Source organism: Pituophis catenifer, unplaced genomic scaffold (assembly GCF_029215685.1).
Source record: "Pituophis catenifer annectens isolate HBS135680 unplaced genomic scaffold, rPitCat1.0.hap2 SCAF_2, whole genome shotgun sequence".
Classification (NCBI taxonomy): domain Eukaryota; kingdom Metazoa; phylum Chordata; class Lepidosauria; order Squamata; family Colubridae; genus Pituophis; species Pituophis catenifer.
The window spans coordinates 173,863,352-173,887,808 of NW_027256882.1; the positions used below are offsets into that span (position 1 = coordinate 173,863,352).

General features: G+C 42.3%; 1 protein-coding gene across 3 annotated transcripts in view; it reads left to right on the forward strand.

Annotated features, from left to right (window-relative positions):
- The window catches only part of GRIPAP1 (GRIP1 associated protein 1), a 76,878-nt gene extending 53,886 nt beyond the window's left edge, over window positions 1-22,992 (forward strand). For 2 of the 3 annotated variants that reach the window (XM_070938079.1, XM_070938080.1), the window contains 5 exons: window positions 2,105-2,232; window positions 5,189-5,317; window positions 5,754-5,847; window positions 16,576-16,730; window positions 21,887-22,992. In XM_070938079.1, coding sequence (XP_070794180.1) covers window positions 2,105-2,232; window positions 5,189-5,317; window positions 5,754-5,847; window positions 16,576-16,730; window positions 21,887-21,979 — 599 coding nt within the window. In that variant the 3' untranslated portion in view covers window positions 21,980-22,992. Of the gene's footprint in view, window positions 1-2,104; window positions 2,233-5,188; window positions 5,318-5,753; window positions 5,923-16,575; window positions 16,731-21,886 lie in introns of those variants that run through there. The other variant, XM_070938081.1, reaches the window with a different exon arrangement.
- The last annotated feature ends 1,465 nt before the right edge of the window (window positions 22,993-24,457 follow it).

Here is a 24,457-nt window from a genome sequence, read left to right on the forward strand (position 1 = left end):
GACTTGGTGAAAAAAATAGAATTTCATTTCTTACATGTCCACAGACTATTCCATCCACCTAGTTCTGTTTCAAAACCTGGAAAAATGAAAAAGCCATGATGACAATTTAATCAGAGGTGATGCTGGTTGACCTCTGGGGAAGCAATGGCCTATTGAAGATGGCTCCACTACAAAACAGATAACCACAGCAGAACAAGGACTTGGGAGAATCAGTGCCTCAGAATTCCTTTCTGGACAAAGGGAAGGACCTTGGATCAGCTATAAGCATTTCACACAGAGGGTCTCTGCAAGGAGACCATAAAACAATAGTCTCCAGTTGGTTTTAGAGCTCTGGGAGCCAAGGAAAAGTCAAATTTGCGGTACGGAGCCTTCAAGCAAACATTGGGTTTGCCCACTTCCTTTCTTAATCACTTCAGGAAATATATTTTTGGAAGTTAAGAACCTTCAAAATGACAAATTTCATCACACTGAATGATTTTTCTTCAATCCTCTGTGAAAGAGATTTCATGTAAATTTAAGAAAAAAATATGTTCTGAAATAAACAGCAAAAGGTTATTAGAATATTGACTGTGGAAATTTATTAGCAGACTAAGAAGCCAGATGGAAATAAGGTTTTGAAATTAATTATCTGAATCCTTTCTGCAGCTTATTTAAAATCCTATTTAAAACACACAAAGATTTTGAATCTTAAGTGTAAGACATTTTCCCATGAGAAAATGTTGTGGATTAGAAAAAAACACGATAAGAGATTTTGAAGATCGGGCATTCGAGCCAACCAGAAAGAAGTTAAGATTATAATTAAAGGAGAAGAGATCCACTAGTACAGAATGGAGGAAAGTATTTTAACTTTGGAAAAATTCAAGGATATTTTGTAATGACAAGTTACAAGAATAATATGAAAAAGAATGTTACTCAGAATCAAATGAAACTGGCTGATACCTTAATAACTAAAAGGCACACACAAATAATAAACCAGAAGAGTGATTTGAACAATTTTCTTACCTTGGACTTAGAAAAGAGATGTGTTACGAAGATGTTATAAGGAGAAAAAAGAAAATGAAAAGAAGCCAGCTTTTGGGACACCTATTAAGGGAAATAAACATCAAGATTTTTAAAAGCATAAAGAAGAAATATAACATGTCTTATCTGATCGAGGTTAATATATATATATGAAGTTTGTTCTAGTAATTTTTAATGAGTTTTTCTAAACCAAGACTGATGAGACTTTAAACATTTGTCTTATAGATAAGATGGGAAGAAGATATTTTTTATTGTATTAGTATAAAAATGATAAGCTATGGTATTAAAAATAAAATAAAGGGTTACAAAGTTGGTTTATTTGATTAGGGTTAAAATATAGATGTTATTTCTAGTCCATGCTGAATTTGTGAAGGACTTTCTGAGAGGAGAAAGAGAGACAATGATAAATAAACTTGCAGCACACTATTTGAAGAGATTAAAGATTAAGATCTTAATATATTGTTGCTTCTGTTTCTTAATAGATTTTTATACTAGGTCTGAATGGTCGTTTATAAATAAGAGATGTGGGAAGAAGTTTTTAAATTGCATTTTTAGAGAAAATATGTTAAAAGGAAAGGAAATATGAAACTGATTTATTTGATTAAGGTTAAAACATATGTTGTTATTTCTAGTAATTCTGAATGGACTTTTGCTGATTCGGACTGAATGACAAGACTTTATAATTTGTCTATAGGTAAAATATAAGATATGGGAGGAGAGATATTTTGTTGAAATGTTAGAGAAAGTTACTGAAATTGTTTTTATTTGTCTTGATGAAGGGGAAATCATTTTATATTTTTTAACATTTTCTTTTTCTTTTTTCTCTTTCCTTTTTATATTTTTTAATTGCATTAGTTATGTTTGTATTTTTAAATTTTAATAAAAATTATTATAAAAAAAGAGTCGAAGCTGGTTTATGCCTTTTTGAAAAGCGAAACTAAGTTTTGCCATAGAGTATCTAGAATGGAGTTAATAATCTAGATATGTTTTCTCTCCTAGTCAAATGGTCCAATAAGTCATTGCAGACCTGGGCGACTGGGACTCTAGAAACATCTCCCTTCATGGCATTCTCTTTGCCTTCCAGGAATTGAGGATCTTGTACTGGCAGACATCAGTTCCCCCAGTCGGACTCAGACGGGAGACAGTAGCAGCATCTCATCCTTCAGCTATCGTGAAATCATGAAGGAGGGATCCGTGGCTGGCAGTAACAAGGTGAGGGAACCAGAGGTAGAAATCGGAAGTCCAGCTTTCTAAGCCACAGAAACCAACCTTTTTGAATGGTGTAGCTTTACACCATTGGGGATGTATCTCATTCCCATAAATAAAGAGAATTTTCTCTTTCCCAACACAAAATAACAGCATTTCCTGAAATGGCCCTTTCTGTCTAGTTCTTTCCTTTTCTCCATGAAGGGCAAGTGATATTTTTTTCCCTCGCTCCTGCTCCACATCGTTTCTTGCATCGATGAAGTGTGAGGTTGTAATTCACCCAAGCAAGTTTCATTTGACACTGCAGTACCAGGGTTGCAGTCTTCAAGCTTTTGGGGGATTTTTCTTTCTTTTTTCTTTTCTTTTTCTAAGACTCCAAGGTCAGTCAGCTGAAGCCAGATGAGAAATACTGGCACAAGTGGACAAACTCAGGCTAAATATTTAAGGAATCGGATGGTTTTGAGTATATGCTTGCTTCAGGAGTCTGTGATCCTTATCAGAATAACAAATTCACTTGTTTTCAAATCTGTTCTTGTGTAATCTAAATTTAATGCTTTCACAGATGTTTAGAGTAATTCACACATGTTGTTTAATTACTGATATTCATAATTTGTATTGTCTGCCAAAACCTGGTACCAAACATCACTAACAGTAAATCAAAACGAAACTTTACTGAAACATTATGTCAGTGCAAGGAAGTTAATGAAGCCTGAATAAAAAAACAGGATGGAGGCTGATCGAAGGAGTCCTAGTTCCCATTCCATGCTTGACTCACTTTGTTAAACTGCCTTTATCGTGAATCAGGGCCTAAACATGTATAGCAAATATATGGAATTAATCATTTTTAAACATAGTGGAGGAACACTAAGATTGCAAATAGATTTGGAAACTGGGAAATGTTGACACTTTATAATTAAAGTTATATTAACAGTTAAGAGCAATAGGTTAAATATTAATAGCATATATTTAAACATTTTATAAAACCCATGGCATTACAAAGTAAAATCAACAAAAGGAGAACTAAAACAATAACGAAATAAAATCTGTGAAAATGTTAAAAACTTCAAACAGGAATTACACATTATTAAATGGCTTGGGAGCAGTGGTGAAATGTAAAATTTGTTACTACCAGTTCTGTGGGCGTGGCTTGGTGGGGGGGTAATATGATTGAGTGGGCGCGGCCAACCTTTTTTTTTTTACTTTTAAAACCATTTTTTCTACAACTTCTTCGGCTGAAGAGGTGGTAAAAAAAATGCTTGTAAAGCCTCTGACGATCCCAGCTGAGCCGTGGGATCATCAGAGGCTTTTTTTTTTTTTTACTTTTAAAAGCATTTTTTCGGCCGAAGAGGTTGTAGAAAAAATGCTTTTAAAAATAAAAAAAAAGCCTCTGATGATTGCGCGGCTCAGCCGGGCAATTTGGGGGGGGGGACAGAGATTTTTGCTACCAGTTCTCCGAACCACCTGCCTCCATCCCTACCGGATCAGGCGATCCGGTCTGAACAGGGAGCATTTCACCCCTGCTTGGGAGCATAAAAATATTTTGGTTTGGCAGCACAGATACGATTATGAAGATGGCCCCACCCACGGCCTCACCCGTACCTAGCTGGGGAGCAGGGGTGGGTTCCACTTACCTTCGCTATCGGTTCACAATGGGAGTGCGGGCGCACTTCTGCGCATGTGCAGAAGCTTCTGCACAGGTGCAGATCGTCCATGATGACGTCTGGGTGGGTGGGCGGAGCCTCCCACTGCCATTATTACCAGTTTGCAAAAACCGGACCGAACTGGTACCAACCCACCGCTGCTGGGGAGGGCATTCCAGAATTGAGGAGCTACCACTGAAAAGGCCAAATTGCCTTCACAATAGCACCACAGGGTGGAAGGGCAGCCAGAACCGCCTCTCCAAGAAAGAACGTTAGGATATAAATAGAAATAGGTGCAATGAAGAGTTCCTTCAGATACTGGAGATCCAAGGATGAAGCCCTTTATAGATTAAGCAGCACCCTGACTTCGGAGCAGAAACTAATTGGAAGCCACTCCATAAAGTACAGGCATGGTATGTTCATATTGCCCAGTTTCACTCAGTAATCTTCTAACCAGCATTTTCTTCTAATTGAAATGTCTCAAATGTCTTTTAAGGGCAACCCAATGTATAATGCATTGCACTAATTAAATGAGAAGTTACCAGGGCATGGATTACTGTGACGAGAGTGTCTTTATCAGATTGAACCATAGCAAGAGAAAGATGCTTCAGTCCATAAGCTCTTGAAAGCTATGGCCCTGAAACTTTAAGATGAGGGCAACTCCCTTCAGAATAGGTAGGACTTTATTCACCGGACAGGCAAAGCATCTCTTGTGTTCTGGACTGAATTTTGGATTATTGGTAATGACCCAGTCCATTACCATAACATAGGCATCAGTTCAGCAGTTCCACTACCTCACCTACATCCAATTTATTTCACTGACTGGAGTCAGTATAACTTTTGAGTCCCCCCATAAGCGTACTAGTGAATTTATTTTCTGTTCTCGTCTGGAAAAATTAGACAAATAGCTTAATGATGTTTTCCCAGTGTGCATAACGTCTCCACTAGGAAAATATACTGTATGTTCTTATCTCTTTAGCTTTAGATCACAACCTTTTTCAATTGGCAGTTTCTAGACATGGTAAATTACAACTTCCATAATTCCCAGTTACTCCACCATTTGAGAATCTGCTTTCAAATGCTTTAGAATTAGATGGAAAAGGATAGTTGGTAGTAAGAGCCAGATGTACAGTTTCATATGTATTACTATAAAATTATTTTTATGTACAGCACCGATGTCTATGTATAGAGGAAACACACGATAAATGATTTGCCTGCTTGGTGGAAATTGGGTTGTTCTGCAAATGTGCTGAATTGTGCGAGTAGTAAAAGGCCTGAATGTGAGAAGTGATACATCTGCCTTTTACCTTTTCTACTTGCAGTCAACCACAGGAAGCCCACAGTCACAGTCGCAACCTCCACGGCCAGCCGACCTTTCAGATGAGGAGATCTCAGAATTGTTCCAGCGGCTGGCCGAAGTTCAGCAGGAGAAGTGGCTCTTGGAGGAAAAGGTATAAAATCACCTGGGTTTTAGGTTTGGATTTTGTGAGACCCTGGGCCATTCAGTATTTCCTGGACTTCCCACCGTACAGACCCCCTAGTTTGGAAGCAGGAACACGGTGGCCTTGGCATGCCTTCCCAAGGACCCACGTAGCAGTCCACCAACTTTGCTTCTAATCCTGATAGTGTTGCCTGACCTTGATTTTTAGGGTTGTGGCTGGGGAGCTGATTCTGAAAGGTACCAATTCTGAACTTTGGGAGAATCAGTCAGAGACACGGACAAACTCTGGGTGGTCTGGGATAAAGAGAGCAGATTGGAAAAAGAGATTGGTCTGCCACATTTAAGAGACATTGCTTGAAGCTAGATGATTCCCAGGTCTAAGAATAGCATTGGCCTTGTGGGAAGCAGGCTTGGCAGTAACAAGTAATGCAATCTTTCTCTGCTAGGTGAAGCACCTTGAAGTCAGTAGTGCCTCCATGGCTGAGGACCTATGCCGGAAGAGTGCCATTATTGAGACCTATGTGATGGACAGCCGTATTGGTGAGAACTTCACGAAGAAGCAACCAGAAATTTGAGGTTGCAGGAAAAATGGGGGAGTGGAGGCTGAAAGCAGAGGTGATGTTGCCTGTCTAATATCAGTCTGGCTGATATTAGGTCTTCTTGTGAAGGTCTTCTTGTTCCATTTTTGGATTGCATTCTATGAAGTTCCTAGGACATTGTGAATCCTTAGGTCATTTTGGCTTGATCATGGCTGAGGGGAAATGTGAAATGGGAGCTTTGCATCTCACAACTGTCTGTGGTATATTTTCTAAAAAAGGTTAAGATTCCCAAGAAATTAGAAAGTGAATGTTAGGAGAATTAAACTGTCAGGAAGAAAGAGTCCACTCCCAAGGGATTAAATGAAGCAAGGATAGTTCTACTCTATCTCTTGGGCACAGAATTTATGTAGTATTAGGGATATAAATACATAAAAACACTGAAATTCAAAATAAAAATGCAGAATCATCAAGAATACCTCATCCCTCCACTTTCTCTCCAGTTGATTAAGCAAGAATCTGGCAGGTTTAAATTCAAAAAAATTACGACTGCGGAGAAAAAAAAATCTGGAATGGAGTGTATAATGTTGGATAAATCTCGGGGGCGGGGAAGGACCTTGGAGAGCAACCTTAACTGTGCTCTCTTCACCTTGTATACTGTCTTCTTCTGCCAGCATCCACATTTATTGAAAGAGATTTCTAGAATCAGTGCTTGAGTACTAGTACCAGAAAAGTCCCAACAATTTTTATTTCTGAGTAACCCAGGAGAGGTGGAAAGAAGCCTGTAGACTTGACAAGACAATAAATGATTCAGGTTGTTTAATTCATCTGATGCTGCTTCCATGCCAGACTTGGCCCACAAAAGGGATTTTTTGTGTATGTCTTAATGTGTACTTGATGATGCCAAGTGGTTAGGGACCTTCTTTTGCAGCAATGACAAGATCTGCAGCGTCTGCTATCAAAACATGTTAGTTCATCATCAAAGACCCATCCTACAGTATAAAGGGAAAAGCATATAAAGGGTGTTTTAACACTTCCCTTGTTTGTTTGTTTGTTTGTTTGTTTGTTTGTTTGTTTGTTTGTTTGCATGGCCTAGCTGTAGCTTGATATCCAAATAGCACTTGGTAGTTCTAAGACATATATTTAGCTAGGTCTTTAACCCATTAGTTCCTTTGACCTTCTTTAGGATACTCTTAAGTTTTCAAAGCGTTTGATGATGGAGGAAAGAAGCTGCTTGGGGGAAAGGGGACCTATCCTGCTCATCTCTATGCTGTGATTCAGAGGGTTAGAATCCACAGGTTTTATTTATTTTTAAATCTCTAACCTTTATAGCACAATGGCAAACTTGAAAGAGTAGTCGGTTCTGCAGGATTTGTGAAGGGTTTAGAACAGTGATGGCTAACCTTTTTGCCATTGCATACCAAAAGTGGGGGGAGTGGGGGGGGTCACGCACATGCGTGCCCACACCCATAATTCATTGCGCCCTGCTCCCCCACGCATGCATACGCAACCCCCCCCCCCACTCCCTTTGCTTTTGGCACACGATGGCCTGGTAGGCCCGGTAGGCCCATTTTTCACCCTCCTCAGGCTCCAGAGCCTTTTTAGGAGCCTGGGGAGGGCAAAACAACCTTCCCCACCTCCCAGAGACCCTCCGGAGGCCGGAAACAGCTTGTTTCCCAAATTCCAATGGGCCCAGAAGGCCCAAAAATCAGCTGGCCGGCACACCAGAGATCAGCTAGGGCAACGCTCGTGTGCCCACCAATATGGCTCCATATGCCAGCTATGGCACGCGTGCCATTGGTTCACCATCACGGGCTTAGAACTTCCCTAGGAAATGACGTCCGGTAGTTACGTCTTTCATACGACAACTCTTTGTTCCACAATCATTGGAAAGTGAGTGATGAAACTCTGCAAGTTTGATCAAGTTTGAAACTCTGCAAGTTTGATCACTGGGCCAGATTGCCTGGATATCCTTATATGAATAGGGCTGGATAAATCTGCTTAATTTCTGCTGCCCTCTCATAACACAGACCTCTTTGAAAAATATTCTTATTTGGCATTCAAATATGTAGCTTAGATTGGTGTGTGGTTGATATTACAGTCCAAGAAGGAACCTGTTACCCACATACTGTGTAGAGCAGTGGTTCTCAACCTTCCTAATGCCGCGACCCTTTAATACAGTTCCTCATGTTGTGGTGACCCCCAACCAAGGGTGGGTTCTAAATTTTTTTACTACCGGTTCTGTGGGCGTGGCTTATTTTGTGGGTGTGGCTTGGAGGTCAAGTGACTGGGTGGGCGTGGCTAGCTGGTCATGTGACCAGGTGGCCATGGCTATATGTATAGGGACTACTCGGAGGGCTGCAAAAAGTCATTTCTGACAGGTCCTCGCACTTTTGACTGGTCCTCACACTTATGACCATCCTCATATTTATGCCTGTGCAGCATTCTTAACAACCATGTCACTCATTTCACAACTGCTTCTCTTCAACATGGCATAAGATAGGGCAAAAAACGTAAAATGTGAGGAAGACTGGTCAAAAGTGCGAGGACCAGTCAAAAATAACTTTTTCAGCCCTCTGAGTAGTCCATATGCATAAAAGGATACAGCAATAGAGAGGGATGAAGGAAGGGAAGAGAAATTAGAGTAGGAGTGAAGGTAAGAGAGGGAGGAAGAGAGGAGGAGATAGAGAAAGAAAGAGGAAGTAGGGAGAAGAAGAAGAGGGGGGGAAGAGAAAGTAAGAAAGAAAGAAAAGACAGAGGTGGTAGGTTTGAGGAGAAAGATTGCTGTACAATAAAAAAGATGAAAGGGAAGAAAGCCAACCCCAAACAAATATTAAGATATTAAAATAAAGAATGAATTGTTAAACTTTAAAGAATAAAAGAAAACAAATAGCAATAAATAGCAATAATTAGAAACACACATACAAACATACAACATATTTTCTTTGAACAGAGTATTTGGCCGGTTCACAAATTTAAACAGTTGTAGGAGGTTAGCACCCACCCCTTTCCTAGAAGAATGAAATATTTTGGGAAATATTAAAAAGGCAGAATATTATATTTCCCTACCTGGATGAGAAATGGAGAAGCATATTTTACAGACAAAGCAGCTCCCACCTTCCTGCCCCCCACCCTTTGTTAATGGGCCAGAGGCAGAAAGTCAATCCTTTGTCAAAGGACATTTGCAACACAATAGCAACAGAAACTAACACAATGGGCCCCATCAAGCCATGTGATCCTGTCCACCATTAAACCATCTTTCCAAGCAGTCTCCATGTTTCCAGTGTCTTTTTCCCCACTTGGAGCAGAACCCAGAAGGATATTTCTTCCAACACAGTATTTAGTCATTTCAATTAAATTTACAATTTCTATATTTCCTTTTTACCATATTTATTCCTCAACTATTTTTTTTAAAAAAACAATATTACCCTTCATCCTCATCTCTAATCTTAATCAAATTCAATTTTTCCCTTCTATTCTATATTATACCCCTTTGCATTGTCATCTATTTTTATATCCATCCTCACATTGGTTAATTATGTAATGCAGTTGTTTAATACAAATTCAACATTTTAATATAAATCAATTAGTTATATAACTATCTTTTTTGTATATTAATCAATATGAACATGAATATTCAATTATTTCCATGCAATCCAATTTCTTACAAATCAATTAATTATATTTACCAATAATAATAAATCAAATAATTTCCCCCTTATATTCCTCCAAACCACAACTTAACCGTTTCTGCTTTCAACACAATATACAATTAATAGTATCTCAATTATTACAATTCCCTAGTTAAATAGAGCTTTTTTTCTTTTGTGTTTTAAAATCTTGAACCTCCTCTTTTGCCCTAAATTTCCCACTGTTTGTAGTTTGCAGTTTTGTACCTACCTTTTTTGGTGAGGAAAAAGAAAAAGAAATCTCTCTGCCTCATTTTGTCAAGTTGCAGCTAAGACCCTGCTTTCGCTTTCTCTTTCCAGCATAGCTAGGGGGAAAAAAACTTGCTCCAGGAATTTACCTCTTTGCAGCTAGCTCTTTGAAGCCCCGCGGCAAGAATTTAAAGTTTTTTTTCCCTCTAGCCATCAGCTGGGACTCCGGAGGCAGCAATAGATTGGGAGTGGGCGGGGTAAGCAAACGGCGACCGGGCGATCCAACAGAGGCAGAGGGTGAGGGTGAATGAAAGCGTGTGGGGGGGGCGAGAGAGGGCTTTGGCGACCCCTGTGAAATGGCCATTCGACCCCCAAAGGGGTCGCGACCCCCAGGTTGAGAACCGCTGGTGTAGAGAATGTTTAGGGAGGCAATTCTCTTGAATCAGTGTGCTGGGTTAAATAAGCTCTTTCTGATAGTTGTTTAGCGTTATTCATTCATTCATTCATTCATTCATTCATTCATTCATTCATTTATTTATTTATTTATTTATTTATTTATTTATTTATTTATTTATTTAATTTGTATACCGCCCTTCTCCAACAGGACTCAGGGCGGTGAACAGCCACGGTAAAAACACAACATATAAAATTTAAAAACAATTTAAAAAACATTAAATACTTTTGCCCGTCAATTTAAAATAACCAAATTAAAACCAAGTATAAATTTATTGATGTAGAGACTTATTGAAATATTGATGTAGAGACTTCTATTAGTTTATGTGGTGTGATTTTCAGGATACGGGAATTTGGTTTCTGAAGCATTTGGGTTGTTGCTATTTTCATTTATGATTCTGACAAAAGTACAAGTTTTGGAATGAGTATAGCATGGCTAATGTAGGTTCTGCGTTCATATAAAAAAACTGATATAGATGTAATCTCACATTCGTATGCAAACACCTTGACTGATTGAGAAGCAGCCCCATAAAGAAGTCTACCTCTCTTTTACAAAATTGCAGATATTTCCCAGACTTGATTTGCTTCTTTTCCATCCACTCCCCACCCGAGTTTTCCTTTCTGGAGCAGTTTAAACAGATTTAAGGGTGATCGATGATCTTGAATGATCATCAGGAAACGGTGGCCACTTTGATCTTCAATAGATACTTGGCTTTCAACAGTTCTCTGCTATTGTGAGAGACTGACAAGCCCCATTTCCTAACCAAAGTAAATCCATCCCGCTGAATAGTCCTCCTTCCTTTTCTTAACCTGTCAATTCTGTGCTGTCACTCAAAATCATACAAACGTGCTGGCAGGATTAGAAGCTGCTTTTCACTCTTTTTTCAAGTCAAAGCTAATTCTCTCAATTCATTAAATTTCAGTTTCAGTTAATGCCATATTCCACACACTTGGGTAGTACAATTACAAAATACTTGACCTGAATCAATGGACTGTCCAAAACAGATTGCTCCATTGAGATCTATTTATCTTATTAACAAAATAAGAGTTTTACAGGTTCAGAAACTGAGGAAATCAGGATTAGCGGCTGTAATGCTTCCAGCATCAAGTTGGTAGAGGAGGAGAACCTAAGCTGTTTAAGAAGATGCCATTTTAGACATATTTTTCTTCCTATCAAGAATGAAACAGCCAGGGGGTGTGTGGCGGTGGGAGTGGGAGGAGTTCTCACTAGGATAGTTTTTAGAGTTCCCTTGGTTTGTGGTTAGAGTTGTGCTCCAAAGGAAACTGTTTCCTGCCCAAGAATGACACATGAAAATGGATGTGGTCAGCAGCCAACTTTTAAAAAATGTTGGATTCAGCAAATCATTCAGGAAATCATTTGGGAAACTGAGTCACACACCTAACATGCTGTCCTGACAGCTTGCTTTCCTGGTGCTCCCCCTGCTGGGTGTGCCCTGCAGTTTTCCCCAGTCCAGTCCCACAATGAACTAATTGTCTCTTGCCTCTGCCAGCCCCTCCTCTACGGGCTCCACTGCCCTTAGAGCACCTTCGCCATGTAGGGTCTTCCTGCTGTTCCGCTGGTGAATCAGAACTGCAAAGGAACAGAAACGTTGCGGGGGGGGGGCAGGGAATAATAAGGAAGAAGGGGTGCCTTAGAAAAAGTCTGCATGTTCAGGTGAAGAGCCATGCAACTACATAGTCAAGTGATGGTGTGGGAGAGGGCATCCTTTGGGCACGTTTTTTGTACATCCACATTGAATTGTGCTATGGGCATGAAACAGAAGTCAGCTATAAATAGCTTGTGCAGGGTCGCCTTTGCCTCAGCTTGGCAACACACAACTCAGCCGGTGAATATTTCATGAATGCTAAAAATACAAACCAACACCACTTCCTCCTCCTCCTCCTCCTCCTCCTGCATCTTGAGCGTCTTTCCTTTTTGCCTGATCGGGCGGTCATTCGCAGCCTGATTTACCCTCCAAATCTTTGTAATTGAATCTAGCCCCATATTCTAATTATTTGATTCCCAGTGCCCCAGAGATTTCAGCATGTTTTTTTTTTTTTGTCTTTTCTTAAAATGCAACTACTCCTACTTCTGTAACACTTTCAGGTCTTTGCCCAAATGTTCTGTGCCAATGTGAGGAAATAATGGATAGATTTTGTACATTGAAACCAAAAGCCAGCAAGAGGAAAGGAAAACTTGTGACTGTGTAAGGGCATAATAGTCTAAACGCAGCAATCTATCTCCTTATTGCGTAAGTCCATTAGATCTTACCCTGTCCTCTTGGACTATAGCGGTTCAAACTGTGCTGTTTTCCGTTAAGATCACAATAAAGTGAGTGAAAATTTGACAGAAGAGGGAGTTTAAACAAAAATGCTTCTAAAGAACATTTTAGGAAGTCCTGCTAGTAGGCTTCCTAACACGCTGGCAGAACTTTTAAGTATCACAGCATATTCCAGATGAGGATGGCAAATTATGGATATTTTCTTACCCTTTCATTGAATGCTCGTGAGCATGGCCCACAAAAGGGACTACTGGGTGTCAAATTTGGCATTTTAAGAAATGTGATTTTCCTTCTCTGAAAATGAACGCTACTACGGCCACTAACTACTATGGCCACTAAATTTGATGAGCTGCAAGGACAAAGGGGAGAGAAAATGTAATTTTTGTTGCTGCTGCTGCTGCTGCTGTTGTTGTTGTTGTTGTTGTTGTTGTTGTTGTTGTTGTTGTTGTTAAAATAGGGATTCTTGGGTATATGCAGAGTAAGAAACCCAAAAAGGAGTGTATAGTTTCTGTGGATTTCAGAGTTCAGCTTTTGCAGAATCAAATGCTAATTTTTAAACAGTGTGTGCTTGCTTCTGTTAAATGGCAACATGTGGATTGTAACTTGCATTGATGATTGTTACCCAGTGAACAAATGGAAGAGTAGAAAGTGCAATGGGCACTAAGCTGAGCAGGAGAATTGAGTTTGATACGGGAGCTAGGTTCAAGCCTAGGATCCATGGCCACCATCTCTTCTTTGAGGCTTTGTGTGTATGTATGGCAACACTTACTAGCATAGCCAAGGGACAGGAAGGATTTTGGTATTGAGAGACAGCTGGATTGATGAAGGCTGAAAGGGAGAACAGGCAGAATTGATCTAGATGTCAGGGTTGCTTTAGTCCAGCATCAGTCTTGGAAATCAAGGCAGCAAATTGTATTCAGCAGCCTTGAAAGGGAGGGCGCAACATGCAGGCCTTTCCCCAGTGGTCTTGGAAGAAAGGAAACGAGAACACCAATGCTCAGTCTCTACCACTTTTCTCTCCATTTCCGGGAAGCTGATGTGAAAATGTCCTTCCAAGTAAGGTCTCACCATTTGGAAAGGCTGGATAGTTGGGGTTTAGAAAGAACTACCCACTTTGGATTTATCAAATCAGCTCTGATAAGGACTAACAAGGTCAAGAATGAAGCTAGGTGTTGTGGTCCGCCAGTAGCCTGCGGACCTGGCAGCGGAGTCGGACAGTGAGGAGGCTGGGGAGGACAATGGACCAGTCTTGGAGTCAGGGGAAGGCCCGGACGAGGGCTCTGCGTCGGAGGCAGAGATGGGGCCAGGGCCATCTGGGAGTGATGCGCGGACTCCGGAGCCTCCAGAGACTGACAGCAGAGAGGCAGAGGAACAGGAGGAGCCTGTTCCTAGTGCACACATGCGAAGAGCTGCCAGAAGGCAAGAGTAGCTGAAGAAAAAAGACCAGAAGATGATTGGCCATTCCCATAATGCTTAAAAGAGCAGCAACGAACTGTTGGGTTCTTTGTAGAAAAGCAAAGTTGATTCCCGCGCTTCTTGTTAGCGTCTCTTGAACTTTGTGGGGGTTTTGCCAAGAAAAGCCTTTGGCAGGTTGCCAAAGACACCAAAGGTTGGTGATAAGGCTGACGGACTGGTTATTAAGAATTTTGTTTTGGACTAAGCTGAGAATGAATTAATTCTCAGCTGTTTTAATAAACTAAGTTTGTTGAGGACTGAATTGTCTTTGGTAATCACTACTTGGGCCTTGATCACAACACTAAGCATCCAAGTTAGCCAGGCATCTGGCAGGACATTGGTGGAGAATGGCAGGCAAATTTGAGGTTGTGGTTTCTTCAGATGAAATAGTGATTATCAACATATCTCTGCACTGGCTGCTTGACCAAATGGCAACGTTAAGAGGCTTAATTTTACTTCGATGTTCCTTGAAATCAGAGCTGTTCCCCAATACATGGGGCCTGGGTATGGTCAAAATGCTTCGACTTTAACTCTTGTTTTGACAAGAGTATAGCAAAGTGCTCAAGAGCCTTATATCTTGCTGTACTCCAGGGACATTTGTCATTGTTTCCTCATCCTTATCTCTGCAACCCCATGATCCATACCATAGGCTAGGCTGTCATGGAGCCATACAGACTTCCCTTTTGTTGGAGTTATCTATCTCTTCGCTCCCGAAAGCAGTGAATCCGCAAGCAAATGTGTTGGCTCCCTCCACCCTGCACCCAATTTAATTCCTGTGCCCTTTTTTTCATGCTAGTTTCTTAGGGCGGGAGGGAGGTTGGTCTAATGCTGTTATTTCTTTCCTGCTGCTTTGCTAATTTCATGGTTGAACAACTTTCAGCTTTCCTACATGGAAAGACCCCACATTCATGTCAGATCCCTGATGAGATTAGATCCAGCTCAAACTCCAGGAAAGAAAGCTGTGAGTAATGGTTAGAGGCACAGGGAGGTGGCGACTGGAGGATAAGTGAGAGTTCTAAAAGGGAGAATTGAAAGGTGGATATCACAGTTGCTGCTGTTTTATTTACTATTATAGCATTTAATATTGGAAGTGGGGGAATGGGGTGGATTCCACAGTATTGCTAGCCCCCTGCTTGCAAATTCTCCATTTTGGCTGCGTTTCTAAAAGTAAACAGGACTGAGAATAAAGATGAGAAACTTTAGAGTGCAGCTTCTTTCCCTCACTCAATTCTCGCTTAAACTAAGAGTAATTTTTCGTGACCTCACTCTGAACTGGCTCCCTAACATCATCATATTCCACTCAACTCTAATTGGTTGTGGAATTAAATGATACTACTCAAGCAGATTTTATTTGCTTCTCATAATTCTGATCCTCCCCTTTTGGAATGTGGAAACTCATTCTCGATAACGATAAACTAAACGCATCCATATAGAGTCCCGTCAGTCTTGCGAGGTAGTCCAGACAAGAAACACAACTAGGAGTACTAACTCTATCTTTACTGCAAGGTTACATTAACAGAATCTTGCAAGTCTAAAAGTCCTCCCCCCGTTTCCTCACTTTGACTCTCCTGAAAACTAGGAAGGTCCCTTATGAGCCACTTTTGCTACCACTCCTCCTTCAGACTCAGATTTCATTTATCAGACCATTGTCTAGGTGGTTGATCTTCCTCCTGCCTTGCAAGGTCATTCCCGCATACCATTGCAAGTTCAGAGGAATAAAACAATTATAAAAACCAATCCATTTAGTTCGGAAGCTTGGGGAAAAAGAACCAACCATTTGTTGGTCATCTATCTTCCTCTCTTCAAAGGTCATTTAAAATAAACCTCTGGTTATGCACTTCAGAAAGGTCACCAAGGAAAGAGTTCTGGTGGATAACTGGGGAGTCTTCCCCAATTTGGTACCCTCTGGATATGATGGACATTGATTCGCAGGTTCTCCGTTATCCAACACTTCTAAAAATCACCAAATTGGGAAAGGCTGCCCTATCCAGTGGGTGGACACAAATTTAATATTTTATGAAAAGGGGATCCAGTGCAGAATTTTGAAGATGTAAGTGGGGTAACTTGTTCCCATAGCATTTTTAGGCTGGTTTCTCCCGGGGATGACAAACTTGTTAGTCATGATCTCCTTCATTCTAAGGAGTGTTCTTCAAAAATCACTTCTCAAGAGAAAGACTGCTGTTATAGGGCAGGGGTCTCCAACCTTGGCAACTTTAAGACTTGTGGACTTCAGCTCCCAGAATTCTTCAGCCAGCGCTGGCTGAGGAATTCTGGGAGTTGAAGTCCACAAGTCTTAAAGTTGCCAAGGTTGGAGACCCCTGTTATAGGGGAAAGCAATGTAGTCGGGTGGGTTCTACTTACCTTTACTACTGGTTTGCAATGGGGCTGCGCGCTTGCTTGCTTTTGATGACGGGGTCAGTGGGCGGGGCCTCCTGCCAGTTTTACTACTGGTTCTATAGAACCGGTGCAAACCGGGGGCAACCCACCACTGAATGTAGTTATTCATAGTAAGGATAATCCAATACATGACCTCTGTTTTTCCTCTTCACATGGTGTAACCCATATGCTCTGTTTCCACTACAGCCATAATTTCATTTACACATTCATTTGTAACTTCTTTGTCACTGCCTTTTTTTTTCTCCCTGCCCTTTTTCCCTTTGGCAGATGTGTCTGGGGCTCATGGGCAGGTTGATCGAAGTAGCCTAAGTAGTGTCCTGCGAGATCTGGTGAAGCCAGGAGATGAGAACCTGCGTGAGATGAACAAGAAGCTACAGAACATGCTGGAGGAGCAGCTCACCAAAAACATGCACTTACAGAAGGTTTGTAGGTGGGCCCTGGAGAAAAGGCTTTTGGGGGGTGAAATGCGAACTGGGCAGAATCAGCCACTGAACTGCAAGGGGAAGAAGGGAGGAATTCTGCCTACGAGGACCAAGCAAAAGGCATAAAGTGATAGGAACCCTGAACTTTCAGAGTACTGAAATGGAAATGGCCATTTATGCAGGACATTTCATTTTATTTATCTGACAGATGCATAACTGGTTCTAATGAATGCCAATTCTGATACAAACAAAAAAAAAAAAACATTTCAGTCAGTAAAACAAGCAACATTGCTAAGAGCGGTCTCCACAATCCAATAGAAGCAAATTGTGAATCAAAGCCATGCTGTAGCCACAACAGCCCAACATTTTGGATGAATGAATAGACAGGCTTCAGTAAGTCTGAAATCAAATGTTGGGCTGCACTCTGCAAGGAAGGCATTTTCTAAGTGGGTTTCCACACCCAAGAATGCCTTCTCTCGTATCTCTGTATCATGTTCTCTTCCCAAAGGGGAGATATTAGAGAAGAGCTCCCTAGGAACTTATTGCTCTGACTTATTCACTTGGAAAACCCCGGGATTTGGGGTAGGAAAGCTAGAGCAAAGAGTGTATTTTCCCCCATACGATAGTGTTCTACATTAAACACAGGCAGCTTTTCTATGACAAGGCAAAGATGGACAAATTCCTTTGGCCATTCAAGGGCATGCTGGGGACCACACTCCAAAATATTATGGATGAGGCTAGAATAGAAACTAAATGGGACACAGTGACTCAGTGGTTAAGTTGCTGAGCTTGTCGATCGAAAGGTTGGCAGTTCAGCAGTTCGAATCCCTAGTGCCGCGTAACGGGGTGTGCTTCCGTTACTTCTCCCAGCTTCTGCCAACCTAGCAGTTCAAAAGCATGTAAAAAATGCAAGTAGAAAAATAGGGACCACCTTTGGTGGGAAGGTAACAGTGTTCCGTGTGCCTTTGGCGTTGAGTCATGCCGACCACATGAACACGGAGACGTCTTCAGACAGCGCTGGCTCTTCGGCTCTGAAACGGAGATGAGTACCACCCCCTAGAGTTGGGAACGACTAGCACATATGTGCAAGGGGAACCTTTACCTTTACCTTTAGGATAGAAACTAACCTTGGGTTTTATTTCCTTTTAACCATACTCAAATGTAGGTAGAATTAAAAATAATTCACATATTTAACCATTTTCTTATTCATTAAAAATTATCACTTGGGATAAACTTGTAGAGGTCCCCGGGGATCTCATTCACAACTTTCAGGCATTTATATATCACCCTGGGGCCTCGGGCAGTGCACGATCTTCCCCAGGATTTGCTGTTTGGGGATTTGGGAAATTCAACCTATGCAAACACTTGCTGTTGCCCATGCTGGCTAAAGCCGGTAGGAGTTGTAAAGCAAAGGGTTAAAGAATATTGGGTGGCGTAATTCCTGCCTTTGAACAGGCTGGCATGGAGTTCTGGGAATTCTAATTTGAAGACGTCTGGAAGTCACCCTGGTGAGGAAGAAAAGGTTGCCCCAGGAGGAAAACTAAATGGCATTGCTAAGTAACCAAAATGCGGAAGGTGGCGGTGGGGGGTTATTTGGAACAATTACTTTGGAATAAAAAGCGTGAGCTAAGACACTCCTGTGTCTTAAGGAAACATGCAGAGAGGGGTTGCCTTTGGTTGGGATCCACATGGTTACCATCACAAGGAGACAGTGCCCTTGATAGCAAAGGTCATGCTGTAAACAGAAGTCTACTGCAGTGTCAGCTTACCTAGAGGAAGGCCCAATCCTCGCCTGCTCAGTTTTATAAGTAACTGTCATTTTGCCTTTCAACTAGATTATTGCAATCCTAAACTAGACTCCTGGTGCCAACATCCCTAATTGAAAAATATTCTGAAGTTGCTCTAGACATAATCAATGGCACCTTCCCTTAGAGCCACGATGATTGTATTATTATTATAATTTTGTGCGTGTCTGCCCTTGAATTAGTCTTGAACTACCCTGTGCAGTTTTCTTGGTGACATTTTCAGAAATAGTTTGCCTTTGCTTTTTTTCCTAGGGCTGAGAGAGAGAGAGAGAGAGAGTGACTGGCCCTAAGTCATCCAGGTGGCTTTGTGCCCAAGGCAGAAGTAGAACTCAAAGGTTTTCAGGTTTCTGCCTTAACCACTACATCATACTGGCTTTCACTATTGCTAATATACCGCAACTATTTTCTGCTCCTTCTGATTAAAAGCAATGCTCTGCACATTCAGAAAAACAGAATTGCCAAACCAAAAAAAATAAAGTTGGCAACCCAAATGATCAAGAGCAACTCCCCATAAACAAAATACAGAAGAGGCTGGGGAGAACAAAAATTAGCCAAAGGGGACCCAGCAGGCTATATTCAAGGCACAGCTACAAACACCAATCTAGAAATGCTGAAGGCAGCTATGGCAGCCTTTGCCAAACATAAATTCCCACATGATGTCGGATGATAGCTCCCATGATTCCTGCAACAATAGGAGTTCTGATCCAACACTATCAAGAAATCTATGGTTGGGAAAGGGGTTATAACCAGCAGCCAGAGAGGGAGAAGATACTTGTTATGAGGTATACTGTAGGGCTTGTTGGACAAATCCTCAGCAGCCTGTAACTTGAAAAATGAGGCATTGGGGAGAGCTCTTATGGGAGGAACAGGCTGCTGTGCAGTGGTGGGTTTCAAAAAATTTTACTACCGGTTCTGTGGGCGTGGCTTGGTGGGCGTGGCAGGGGAAGGATACTGTAAAATCTCCATTCCCACCCCACTTCAGGGGAAGGTTACTGCAAAATCCCCATTTCCTCCCAATCAGCTGAGACTTGGGTGGCAGAGAATAGATGCGGGGAGGTCCAGTCAGAATTTTTACTACCGGTTGTCCGAACTCAAAATTTCCGCTACCGGTTCTCCAGAACTGGTCAGAACCTGCTGAAACCCACCTCTGCTGCTGTAGAAAGTGAATAAGAACAGAGAGAGACTCTGCTAGTTGGCTTCTGAGTTTGTGTGTTCTTCATCCTGAGTAAGTGTATACGCACAGCTGCTGTAGCTGCCTGGCCATTCATCTTGTTTCTCAGGCTGCAGATCAAGGTGACTGATGAGGAAGAGAGGCAGCAAGAGCCCAGCTTTGGCACCAAAGGGAAGCTAAGGGAGTAGCAAATTTCCTTCTGCCTGAACATTCTGGTGACCTTGAATGAAGAACTCTTATCTTCGTACCCACAATCTGCATTTTTCTCCAGCCTTCCTTCTCTCTATGTCACAGATGGGTGACCACCCACATTCAGACAGGAAATTTTGGGTGGTGCAGTTGCCTTTGGGAAGAGTAGATTAAGGGAAAAAAATTTGGAGCTTGGAAGTATGTCTGGGGGTGCAGGAGAGATATCTGCATTCTGGCCATGGTGGTGATGGTGGTGATGGTGTAGCAGGAATGCTACTTCTTGACTGTTTGTTACTTAACACCCACCGCTGGGCTAGGCCAGATTATAAAGAGTGCTCAGCCGTCTGGTTTCTTTTTCCAGTGAAATAAGTGGTGTAATGCTGGATTTTCAGATAGGTAGGCAAGAGTCTGCGTAGAAGAGCACTCAGATCCCCTTTGCAGGTGCTTTGAGCTCCCCCTCGTCAAAAAAAGTGCTAAGGAAAACCCCTTAATACAGAACCCACATACAGCATTTATGTAGTTTATAAAACTCACAGAGAAAGACGTTTCAAAGGACTAGATAGATTTATGCAAGGTAGTTCTTTTAGAACATTCCTCTTAGCCATGGCATCTCAAAGGATACTCCATATTCAAAAGAAGTATAGTTCTGAATATCAGTTTCTAGGATCAGATGGCAGGGAAAAATCAATTGCTCTTTCTTTGTGTTTTAGAGAGCTTCCTTGCTTCCAGTAGCTAGAAACCGATTGCTGGTTTAGATAGACTTCTATCTGATCTAGCAAGGTGAGTCTTCTGCTTGCCTGCTTTTATCACGAAAGCACATGCTGAGGTAAGAGAAAGAGAGCCCGGCCCAGTGAAAGACTTTGCAGCATATTGGGGTGTTCCCCTCCCCCCCTTCAGCATGAGCTTGATGTAGAATCTGATCTTTTCAATGTCCTAATGGAACAAGGGGACGAAAGAATGATGTCAGCGGAAAGAAGAGGCTATTTATAGCTGTGTCTGAATGGGGAGGGATGGGGTGTGTGTGAGCATCCTCAGAGGACAGGCTGTTTCAAGGTTGGGGCTTCGGTGGAGCAGTCAGTGTGGGGCAGAAAAAGGATGCTAACTTGGCACTGTCGGTGAGGATCAAGACGCTAGTCTGGGAGGAAGTCTTCAGATAAGCCAGCCATGCAGGGAAATACTGAGAAGGGGGGGGAAAGGAAAAGGTGGTACATGGCAGAGGTAGCAGTGTGGGCAACCCCAGTGATGGTCTGTAGGGGGCACTGTGCATTTGGGAAAGAAGCTGCGGGCAGGTAGAGTGGATGGTAGAAGATGCCAGCTAGGGCATGGAGGCAGGTCTAGCTCTCCTGGTGTCCAAGGCTCTGCAAGAGAAAATTTGACCTGAGATGCATCTAATCCAGGCTTCTGAGCCACAGGGCTAAAAGGGGAAGAAAGGTCTTGTTTTCAGGGTCTTTTAAGAGAAGTTGCTTTTTTTTTTGCAGTCCAAGCCGTCCTTTTCTTCTCTTAATAAAGCGTATTGATTGCCATTGGTTCTTTATCTCTGTGTTGGTTTGGGTTTTGTTGCTTTCCAGACTTCCTTTGAATCCAAGCCCAATGAGCAGTTTTTAATTGGGAGAATGAATTTGTGCAGAATGGGCATGGCTGGAAAGGGATGTCTGTATTTTGCTTGGCAGGGCATGTATTGGTCTCCCGCCTGGATATCATGCAGGGGTGAAATCCAGCAGGTTCTGACAGGTTCTGGAGAACCAGTAGCGGAAATTTTGAGCAGTTCGGAGAACCGACAAATACCACCTCTGATTGGCCCCCGAGTGGGGTGGGAATGGAGATTTTGCAATATCCTTCCCCTGCTACGCCCACCAAGCCATGCCCACCAAGCCATGGCCACAGAACCAGTAGTAATTTTTTTTTTTGAATTTCACCACTGATATCATGCCTGTTCTTCCCCTGGTCTCCTTTTCTGGGTCCCTCTCATCTGATTTCCCTCTTCCTTCCAGGATTTGGAGGTCCTTTCCCAGGAGATCGTCCGTCTTAGCAAAGAGTATGTCCCGTCCTCTGATGCTGAACCTGGCCTGGATGATGGTGTCTGAGCTCAGTTCCACCTGTGATACCGTCCTCCGTGCTTGGCCCTTGGCTGCGCTGCTGGTGTGTGTGGGGGGGTGGGGAGGGGTAGAGATATTGGAACTTTCTGCCTCCCCTGTCTCTGGTCGGACCATTTCTTTCAACTGTATCGGAGGGGGCAGGCATTTAACCCCGCTACTCTTTCCCCCTTAGCGGAGCACAAACAGCAGTTTCTCCCTTCATCACTGTTCTACTCAGGCCTTTCCCCAAACAGATTGATTTCTTTCGAATCATGCACCTACTGATTACGCTGCCTGCCTCTTCGTGGACCTGCCTTTGCTGCCCCGTAGGAAGCCCTGGCAGCAGTAGCCTGTCTGCAGTTGGCACTTTTTTAAAAAAAGTTGCATGGCCAATTGCAGCTTTGTTTCTGAGGTTGTCAGTTTTGAAACTGCCTCCCTCCTTCCAAGGTTGTCATCCCTGATCCTGAGGAGTTTCCCCATGGAGGAGGAAGAGGAGGAGGAGGAGGAGGAGGAGGAGGTGTTCCTGCCATAATAAAGCTCCATAATCCATTCTCAACATATAGCAGTCCTGGGAGTAAAGTTCAGTTTCCTTAAAAGCTTCTCTCCCTGCATTCTTCTCCGCAAGCTGCATTTGTGATTCTGTAGCTTCTTCTGAGTCATAGTCATACCACCTCCCTCATTTTGCATGTCTGGCCATATATATATATATATATAATATGGGTTGCAGCTGTGCCCCTTTTTCCAGTAATAGAGGTGGAGCAAAGGCAACGTGTTTATTTAACACATCAATGACTTGTACGAGGCTATAATTGTTGAGTAACTGATAATGCAAAGAATGGTGGGTTGGGGTTTTTTTTCGGAGGGGGGTGGCTTTTACTCTGTGTGAATGTTGAATTCAGAACGATCTGAATTAATGGGTACTATTCTAGTAGACATAAACTGGAGAGGTCTCTCCCCAGGCCAAGGTTGTATTCCATTTTCCCATCCTTTTTCTAAGCCCAGGGTAGAATGGGAGAATGAATTTGTGCAGAATGGGCATGGCTGGAAAGGGATGTCTGTATTTTGCTTGGCAGGGCATGTATTGGTCTCCCGCTTGGATATCATGCAGGGGTGAAATCCAGCAGGTTCTGACAGGGTAGGCAAAGGGTAGCCCTCGGCCTAATTTCAAACCAGACAGTTTAGAGCTCTGGCAGACGTGATGCTGCTCTTTGTTTGATAGCTCTCTGGATGGGAAGAAAAAGAGGAATTCGGTGGGGAGAGAGAGAATGGAGCTTCCACCCATTTGGGGCTCTGACTTGACCTCAGCCTGGCCATAGGCTTCCATCATGACCCACCAAAGACTATGCCTAATAAAGACATGCTGATTTACCTCAGTGGGTAAAATACTGCCCATCCCCTGCTCCAGGTCCTTGACCAGATTCTCTGCCGCCCCCTGCTCATTGTAGCTCTTAGCTCTGTCCTAGTCCCCTATGGCTCTGTGGGAAAAGAGAGGGCTGATGATATTTGGGGCTCAGAAAGTGAATCTCTGCTTGCTGGTAGCACATTTCAGAAAAAGATTAGTGTCCTGCTTGTTCTGCTGTTTGGCCAGTCCTTGGACATACTACTACGCAGTGCTAATCCAGCATTTTGGACAGTGAGAGGAGAGCTTAGGAAATAACATTGGGCCTTTCTTTATTGGAATTGGCAAAAAAGACTTTCCTGTGCAGTTTCTCATCCCTGGCTGCTCCATACAAAGGAAGCTTTGATGGTACTAAGGGGGACAGCTGGTGGGGAGGTGAATCCCTCCTTCCTGTGGTCGCAGTAAATGACGTGGATTCATTTTCTCAGCATTTATTTAAGAAGAAACTTAGCTTCTGTCAGACTTCATTGCAATAAGCAAATCAATCCAAATATCCAAAGAAATATTTTGCCCAGAATTCTCCCCTTAGGTTCTTGGGCCTTTAATTGGGGGGAGGGAGGGAGAAGCAATCTGTGACTTTCCTGCTGTTGTTAACTACAGCTCCCAGCATCCCTCACCATTAGACATGCTGGCAAAGGCTGCTGAAAGTTTACTGGTTATTTGATAGCGGAGAAGATCTGAGTACTCAGCAATGTGCATGAACGAATCACACTCAGTCACTCTGCTATAAGAAAACATTAGTTTATTTCACCTCAACATTTTTCAAATTCACCTTTTTTATATTTATTCAAACGCTCGGGGACAAGAGGTGTAAGGCTTAAAGGAACACATGGTTGTTTCCTTATTAGCAAGGTCTTGAATTTGAAACCCAAGACCAGGGCTATGAATCAAAAGTCTCTACCTGCATGGATGATTGTGCCCAAGCCCATCTTTACAATGTTAGTTTTAGAAAAAAATATTTTGCTTTCAGTGAGTTTTCTCTTCCACTTACCAGATTACAAATGAACGACTCAAGAAAGTAGCAATTTAGAGAAAAGGAAAGAGGTTGCACAAAGCTATATATCCTTGACTGGAGATTTTATTTTTTT